The following is a 9,285-nucleotide window of genomic DNA, read 5'->3' as shown; positions in this document are numbered from 1 at the left end:
TTAGAAGAAAAACCTGAAATATGATCTCTGGTCTCAAAAGCAAAAATTAAGGTTTCCTGCATTTCACTTTCAAGAATTTCCTGACCTTATTCAAATCTTAAACATCCCTGACTGGGGTGAAGCATTGTTCCACCACGTCAGAGAGTGATAAGACAGCAGCATTGAACAGGATCTCCTCTGGCACCAAGCAGGCAGAGTGATTTCTGCTCAGACCATCAAAGAGCTGCTGCTCTAATGGGCAGAGTGACAGCACCAGAAACAGTCCATTTTTTATGGAAAGCACTTGGAGAGTTAAAATAATAACAGTGCATTAACAACACTGATTCCTCTGTCATTGCCACTCAGTTATAAAAAAGTGCTTCTCACACATCCACCAGCAGCTCCAGCTCCTGCACAACCTGACAGCAGTACAGGTACTACTGTAAAGCAAACAAAAGCCAAATTATTACTTCACACTACTTCATTCCACCTTAAATTAGCAGGATCATTTCTTTAATGAAAGTTTTCTTGGCTTCCCTTGCACTTGGGAGAAAATGCATACAATAAGCTGGTTAATACACAGCATGGTTTAAACACTGTGCATTTACAACTTCCAGGCTACAGTAACAGCTCAATTCACAGAGCATCTACCACAAGTATCCACCCAAATAAGTTTAAAGGGCTATGTTTTCATTGTGCAGTAATTGCAGCTTTGGAATTATTATGGCTCAATACAATCATCCCTGTGCAAAGAGCCTAAACAGTTCTGGATGCAGCAAACCCCACAGATCCTCCCCAGCCATTGTGTGGCTGCCTAAACACACTGCAATATACCATTAATTCAACCACTTTTGCTCTGTAATACCAATCAGGCTATTCCAAACATAAAACAATATCTAGTGTTATTAACTTGGAAAACAATTAATAGTATTTAATCCTTCAAATTTGAAAAGCTTTTGCTTGATTGGGATTAATTGTATCTGTGGTAAACATTCACTACAAAAACCTGTACAAGTTTCAAAAAATGACACAATATATTGACACAAGACTCGTTAAAATTAAGTTGGCAGTAATCAACACGTAAGAGTGGTGAAAAGGTATTTTTAAATACAGCAGAAGTCAGACAGAAAGAGAAAAAAAATGCAACCAACCTCATTGGTAAGGCCAGGGTCAATGCAGAGCAGTGTTATCAGGAAAAACAAAAATTCAGCAAGGGAAGAGTGCGTATGTATTTGGAGAAGCTGATAAGCAAGTGAGTACAACTAAAAGGCCATCTTTCCCATATTAACAGCTCTTTAAAAGTTTTAAAAACTGGGCTGAACTTGATGATCACAGAAACAGAAGGAGGTGGGGTTTTTTGTGCTACATCATTAGGTGTGCACAGGTTTTGCCTCTCAGATGAGGTCAGACAGTTGCACATATGTTCAGGCAGGACATATCAAGGCACAGCAGTCAAAGGGCACAATAACAAAATGACAAGTAAAAAGACATTATGAAAGCTGGCTGCATGGATAGCTTTGTGCTTCTACTAGCCTCTTTAGTTCATTTTTTTGTTTTCCAATTCTGCACAAAAGTTTTGAGTTTTCTCTCAGAAAATACTATGTGAATGCTGCTCTTCAAGCCATGGTGCAGTATTCCCAGATTTCCTCCCTATATCTTACAGGTCAGCCCTCCATACCTCCAGCACAGAAATAAGTAGCATTTTTCACTGTGCTTTAAGTATTACTACACATAATTATTTGCACTATGCACAGATATGATAGCCAGATGTGTCTTGTAATCACACCCAGACATTTCAAGAGTATAAATGCTGGTATAGCAGAAGTTTACAAAGCCATGCCCACTTCAGGGAGCAGCACTGACATTCTGAGATGGTCAAATAGGAACACTGAATTTCTCTATAAATCCTTCAGCAACTATCTCTATTTTCAAGTCAACGCGATTGCCAGAACTGATGGACTCTCCAACTCCCAAAGGTCTCTGCCTAAGGGGAACCATAAATATACTACAAAGGAAGGCACTACAATATTAATGATCTGGCCTGTCTCCTCCTATTTCCTTGCTTGGGCTCTTACCATGCTCCCCAAGAAACACTTACAGAGGTTGAAGTCATTTCAGCCACAGAAGAATACTGCAAGGATGCTCTGTTTGGTTCAGCCTCAACTTCTGCAGTATAATGTCTAAACACAGTATAAAAACTATTTGGCAACACCCAGTCACACAGATTTTGAATTGGAACATTAGAGAGAGTTTATAATGTTAAATTCAGAAAGAAAACCCAAAGAGCAATGAAAAAGTAAATTGGGATGGTGCATATTTTCCTGCTATATGTGAAACTATTTGCTTTTGCCATAAAAGGGACTTTGCATACAGCTCATGAGGCACTTGCACACAGCCATGCTCCCCAATATGCTGCAGCCAATAGCAGATTCCCTGCAATCAGAGATGAGTCAAAGGAAAAACGCTGTCCAGAACCACGCGCCAACAGACGACCGATTATGCATCGGTCCCACCGGCTGCTTTGCAGCCAAGTTAAAAACCAGCAGCATCAGAGCCAGCCAAGGCAGCAAACCACTGCCAAGTCAGTACTATAATTGTTTGTGCCATTAAGCATAAAGAATGCCATTGCTTCCTAATCTTATAGAGAAAAATGAAGCATGGGAATGATGACAATTACTGCATGATAAATTATTTTAAAAACCCTATGTGTTCGTTACATCACTGCTCACACATGAGGAAAGGAATTTTGAGGGTAGTCTTATTTTTAAATTCACACACACACACCCCCCAGAAGTAAATTATGATGTCATGGATGAAGCTTATGAAAAAAAAAAGGTTTCAGGGATGGTTCCTGCTTTGTTTTCTCCTGTGAAGCCAATAACATCATATATAAAAATAAAGCAGGAGTGAAACATGAGTGCATTTCATCTCTGAATTTGGAGAAGGCATTCAGCCCTGCCTCGTGCCAGGCCTCCTAACAGAGATACTCCAGTAAGCCAGGACAGAACAGCAGTGAAGGACCCTTACTCCATGCAGTAAAAATACTCAAGAATTTTCCACACTAGCACAGAATCACCTGATGTGAGAAGCTCTTCTGCCTTTTTTCTGCTCGGTTGTCACATGCATCCACTGTGGGTACACGGATGCCTAGTGGCAATCAGCAGCCAGAGTGGGAATCTGATACAGATCTCTGTGAGAGTGAGGGTGTGCCTATTAGTGCATGTGCTCTGTGAAGTGAACCAAAAGCATTACTACATTTTTATGTCTCTAAGACATAAACTATAAACTCTTCTCCAAAGGGAAAGATAAGAGGAGAAAATTTTGATGCCATAAACTGAAGTCAATTATGTTACATCACCTTTCACCATAAACAAGAAAAACATAAAAAGATAAAAGGATCCTAAAGAATCTTGGTAAATTCAAATTTCAAACAGAATACTTATTTACATATATTTCTTTTAACTTAACTCTACAAACTCTAAGGTGACATAAACCATTTAGTATTGATTCTTCTTTCTAGCATCTAAGGGAATTGAAATCACTGTCTCATTCTCCTCCAATTCTTTCAGGGAAGTACAGTGTCTCTACTCACTTTGAACCAAAAATTCTGGAGTAAAAAACTTAATCTGTATCACTATGAGTCATCCCACCCCACATTTTTCAGCAGTTAGGTGCAATACATGGTTTGGATTTTTTCCTTGTCAGTCTGTTCCACAGTCCCTTTGAAAGGTACCACAAAACCTACTCATTTTTTAAAGATTACATCTTGATTCATTTCCCTGCAATGTATTTTTATAAGTGTGCTAGAGCCACAGTTCTCCAAGACCCATAGTCAATGGACTTTGGAACAGAAACAGTTTTGTCTTTCTTCTCATATTACAGGAAACCCTATCACCCTTCTGAATCAAAAAATATAGATGTGTATCCTACAATCCTTAACATGGGCTCCCACTAATTTCAATGGCTATTTTTATTCTCTCAGGAGCAGCAGCACCCAGCCTTGAGGCTGAGCACGCTGGTATCAGTCCCCAGTTCTGCTGCTGGAGCACTGTTCCTGTCCTACAGGAAGAGGTGCCACATACAGTACACTTCCATCCTGCTTGTATTAATCTTTATTTCAGCACCTACTTAAGCAGAAATGTAGATAAAAGCATTGTGTTTGCAAGGAGCAAGGACTCAACCTCTTCTTGGACCAAGTGGTCCTGCATACAATATTCCAAAAACAGAGTCCCCAGTGCTCAAAGATCCATGCCTTCTTTTCACTCCAAAGTCTTTGGTAACATCCTGTGCTAAACAGAGGAATTAGGACTGAATTAGAAATTTCCAGAAATACTTTGCTATCTCTGGAAATACCAGGACCAATTTGACAACACTTACTATTATTGGGTCAATGTTGCAATTTAAAATAATTTTACAATCAACCAAAGGCAATTTTCCAAAGTTTACTACCAAGGAGTTCATTGTTCAGTTTTTCCTTTTGAAGGCAGAAAAGTAGCAACTATGTTAGATGTTATTTGTGGGGTTTGATACCCATATATACCATGTACATCTACTCAACCTGATAGGATCATTCAGTGAAAGCTACTCAAGCCAGTTAATACAGAGACTATCCCTAAGCTTCAGGCCACTTTTCAAAGCAAAAAAAAAAAAAGCAATGGAGAGCTCTCCACTGAAACCCCCAGGTCCTCAACACACCAAGTTCAGCAGAGCCCTCAGCAGCACTGCTGATCTCAGCTGGTGGGTCAGAGCTGATGCCCACTGCACTCCCCCTCTACAAACCATTGACCATGGACTTTGGAACTCAACAAACTGTCAGCCTGGACCCTTCCATGCACTCTATAGCCCTGTGCACCTGGAAACCACTGCAAGTGAAAACCAAGCAGGAAAATAACACCCAGAAATGCACAATGATCATCAAAGTCCCAAAGGCTGCAAAATTCTTTAACTATGGAATTCCTGAGCCTGTGCATACTACTCCCCTAATCCTTTAAAATGACCACATTGGGGTTCTACAGCTCTTTCACACAAACTATGTATGTTCTTATTCACATATTCAAACCAATTCCTCAGAATCCTTTGGTCTAAAAAGAAAATTATTTTCTTTTAAATTCTGAATGCATTACATCATATTGCTTATCTAAATTCCTTTATAAATTCAAACATTAGCCCTGTCACAATCACAACATTTATATTTAAGGCTCTTTTCAGTCATAGCTTGTTCATTTTGTTATTTCAGTAGTGTTGTCTCAGTGAAAACTGACTTCACTCACTCAGTTCTCCATGAACAAAAGCTAACTATTAAAGTTTGTATGATAAGAGAGAGCTGGTTTATAAATCAAACTGAAGCCCATTAGTGAGTGGCTTTGAACAAATATATGAACAACTATTGCCCTTGAAGTCAATTCTCATTTCCCAGTGAAGCCAGACTATCTCCAGGTGATATTTTAAAAAATAAATTACAGAGATAAGAGCAATGTGTTGTTTAAAAAGGAATCATGAACAATTACATACTCTCCTTTGCATAACACTGCATTAAAAAAGCCCAAAATCTTACCCAATAATCCCACATGTGCAATAAAGGCCTGCTACTTATGAAAACATAGCAGCAACAAAAGATACCCCCATTTAATTTTGCCATGAACTGATAGCCTGGCAAGAAAGGAAGGTAGCTATAAAAAGCTACCTACAGATTAGTCAATGGATTACATGTCTAGATGTGCCTTAAGAAAAGGTCATTTCAAAAAGCAGCACCAAAACATTTGTCATTGAAACTGCTACAAATCCCTAAAAACACACATGAACATATACACTGCCTCTGGGCTTGCATCATGGACTCATAACACAAGCCTGAAATGAACTTAGTGCCCAAGCAGACTGACATCAATTCCTTTCAGTTTTATTTGAACTCTCTGCTTATCAGACCATACCTTGGCAAGAGGGGGTGTGTTTAATGCCTCATCTGTTTCTAACTGACATCTAGCACCAATCTGATATAATTCATTAACAAATACATCTAAAGCTTTTAAAATACCAGTTTCAGAAAAGTTAAAGACCTCCCAAGTCCATTACCCTGCCATTTAGAAACCAGAGCACTTCCAGATTTATAATAAGCAATATACATTGATGTTTTTACTCTCATGATATAACCCACTAAAAATCTTAAAATAATGCCAAAATAACAAATATACAGAAACCAGTTCCATTGTCTTTATTTTTGTTTAATGGGGCATACAACCCTGGAAGTCTTCAAAGGGCAGCGTTCAGAGAATGGTTTACATATTCTGTGATAAAAGAGATCCATTAACTTTGTGATGCTTCACCCAGCCCAGGATCCCACAGCACTTTACAAAAGCACTATCTAATTACACAGGGATTAACAAATAGGGATTAACAAATGCCCCCCTACCTTGAAGCCCTGCAGGGCTAAAGCGTGCAGAGTACAGTTTACAATTGTCTGGGTCTAAATTTGGAAAGCTTAGCATTTATCACATAACATGGGATCCAGCCCTCAAAGCTCTGCATCAACGCGTGACATGGGTCATGCTGAATACACGAGGGAAACTTGAGCCTCAGCAAGAGCCCAGACTCAAAAAGGATCTCAGCAGTGAGACACAGAGCCAGAGGAGTCACCCAGACTCCAACAGCAAAGGGGCACCATATAATTTGCTCATTCAGAGCCACCACCTAGAAAGTCCTGGACATTTCTGTGAAAACACACAGAGGATGTCTCAAACCTACTCCTTCTTCAGGCCACAGATAAAACAGAGTCATAATAGCTGGCCAATTTTTAAGCCATCCATTTTATGGCTGGCAAACTCTTATCTCAATTCAGCCTTAATAGTGATTTCTGCTCAAATGTGAGCAACCACAGAGTATCCTCAAATGAACTTATCTGCAAAGCGAAGATTTCTAAGCAGAGGAGTTCTGCTACTTGTGCCAAGTAGATCATCCCTTTTTCTTCTGAAGGTAACTGTTGCACATGTCACTAAGTTTCTAAGTTAGTTAATAAACTATACAAAAATATAAATATTTCCAGTTTAAAAAAATACAAGTGTTAACAACTATAAAGCATTAAGAATAGTAAAAATTGTTTATTTTCATATGATCCTCTGCTTGCCAGAAATGTAGAATACCAAAATCACTCCTATAACTAGTCAGAATTATATGAGAGCAACTCACTGGCAATACATCTAAGATAAACAAAACTCTTTTGCTTCCATGCTACCTTTTATCTTAGTTATGACTTGAGGCCAAAATACTGCCAGGTAAAGTAAAGGGAACAACTCAGGCACAGGACAGACCTGTCTGGTAATTCTGAATGAAAGCCTAATGCTGTCTCCCTGCAATGTTATCAAGGACCTCTTCCACCTCAGAAAATCTGTTCAAAATTTGTCTCCAAAATAAGAACAAAAAGGCTTTTTCTAGGAGAAAAAGCTCTTGCCCATGCTCCAGCAAGTTCAACTCAGCAAAAATATTTGAACACTTTTAATCACTCTTCACAAAAAGTCAGATTCAGCTGACACACCACTAAGCTTTAATGTCTCATGGCTATGAACTGTCACCCTCCTGCCTGAAACCTGGTGCTTAACTGCACCTCAGAAATACAAAACAAGCCTGGACATCCTCTGGATAAAAACCCTAGGCCCAAGGGAAACATGGAATTCAAACACACAGTACATGGGGGGCAGAAGATTTAATGTATGCAGTTTATATCTGATATAAACCTTTCATGGCACCAAGCAGATCCTTCAAAAAAGTTTAATGTGTAAAACAGAATCTAATTGATCTGGAAATCAGCAGTGCCCCACTCTTCAGCATCCAGTCTCAGAGACAGAATTGAGTGAACTCAACCTTCTGCTTCTCCTAAGGGCACAATCCTGTAATCACTGCACAATCTGAAGCTGCAGTGCAACAGCCTTCAGGTTGTGAGCTATAAAACACCACACCTTTGCGTAAAGAAAGGGAAAACTGCTTCATGGTTTACATGAGACTCACTGGAGTCACCAGAAGAATTTCCACAGTGACATCCCAATGCTTTTGCTTTCAATAGTTTGACAGAAAACGTAACGCCAACCAAAACAACAGAGAGGGATAAAAGGAGGGAGTGGGTAAATCTGCATTATACCATGCTTAATGAAAATTGGAATTAAATTTTAATAAATTATATGTATTCTCAGTACCTTCTCCTATTCATTGCTCACCCATTTTTGTGTCCTTTGTGTAACCTTTAAAGAGTGAAAGAAGCATTTTCTTGATCCACAGCGATCTTTCAGCATGGTTGTCAAAAATTTACCAATCAGGAGGTTCAGAAGTTGAGTTTTATTAACATTTCCTATTCTGTACAGGGAATAAGAGAAAGTAATTGATACCTTCACTATTCGTACAAAAAATGAATGGCTTCAAGCAATTTTCATTTAAGAAATTATATCCTCTGGACAATACTTAAAACAGCAGGAACCATCCTAGTGTAAGCATATAAACCTATAAAGTTACAGAGCTATTGCCAAACCAACTTGAACAGTAAATGGATGCATTTGCATTCCAGCTCACTGGCAAAAAATGGCTGGAAATTTTCTTCATCTATGCATGTCATCCATGAAATGCTGGGTTAACGGAAGGAATTTTATTTCAAACAAATAGGTTAACAACTGTAAGAATTGCTAAGAAAAATTATTGTAACAAGGAAAAAAAGAAGCCAAATGAGCAATGCACAAATACCTCAGCAAGTAACACAGGTTAGGGATGTCCCCCAATCCACTATAATTTCATATGTTACTTTAATAAATATTTACTAAAGCACACAAATTAACATGCAAAAACTAGTTAAACATTGGTGATACCATTTCTGATTGTCAATGTGTTAAACAACTCAAATACATGTGCATGACCAGCACAGCATGCATTTCCCCACAACTGGTACTCCAAAAAATGAAGTTCAAGAATGGAGCTCCTGAGGCTCCAAGTACAGACTTGTGACAGCATCAAATTTCTCTTTTATAAAATAACCCAAAGACAACAGTACACATGAAAGAGTAAATACTCCACATGGTTTAACTGAGTACACAATCTCCATCTCCAGCTGTACAGATAACAGGGACACAGCCAGTTTGGTCTGCAGTACAAGCACAGGATCAGACCCAAATAAGCAATAGTTTATGCAGACACCTAGCAGTTTTAGATGTAAAGATCTGTCAGTTAGACCCCCTCTCCCTTTTAAAATCCCATTATATTTTTTCTTGCTTTTTTCCATCCATATTTTTCCATATTTTAAATTCACAGCAATGGGGCAACCTCACCTGAGACTGT

General features: G+C 38.8%; 1 protein-coding gene across 8 annotated transcripts in view; it reads right to left on the bottom strand.

Annotated features, from left to right (window-relative positions):
• Positions 1–9,285, bottom strand: part of ADAMTSL3 (ADAMTS like 3) — a 173,181-nt gene that overhangs the window by 117,109 nt on the left and 46,787 nt on the right. The window contains exon 4 of one of the 8 annotated variants that reach the window (XM_064389074.1): positions 8,181–8,316. The exons of the other annotated variants lie outside the window; for them this stretch is intronic. Coding sequence (XP_064245144.1) covers positions 8,181–8,316 — 136 coding nt within the window. The remainder of the gene's footprint in view (positions 1–8,180; positions 8,317–9,285) is intronic. 8 annotated transcript variants of the gene reach the window in all.

This window comes from Passer domesticus, chromosome 14, assembly GCF_036417665.1.
Source record: "Passer domesticus isolate bPasDom1 chromosome 14, bPasDom1.hap1, whole genome shotgun sequence".
Taxonomy (NCBI): domain Eukaryota; kingdom Metazoa; phylum Chordata; class Aves; order Passeriformes; family Passeridae; genus Passer; species Passer domesticus.
This window is presented reverse-complemented; position numbering and strand designations above follow the sequence as displayed.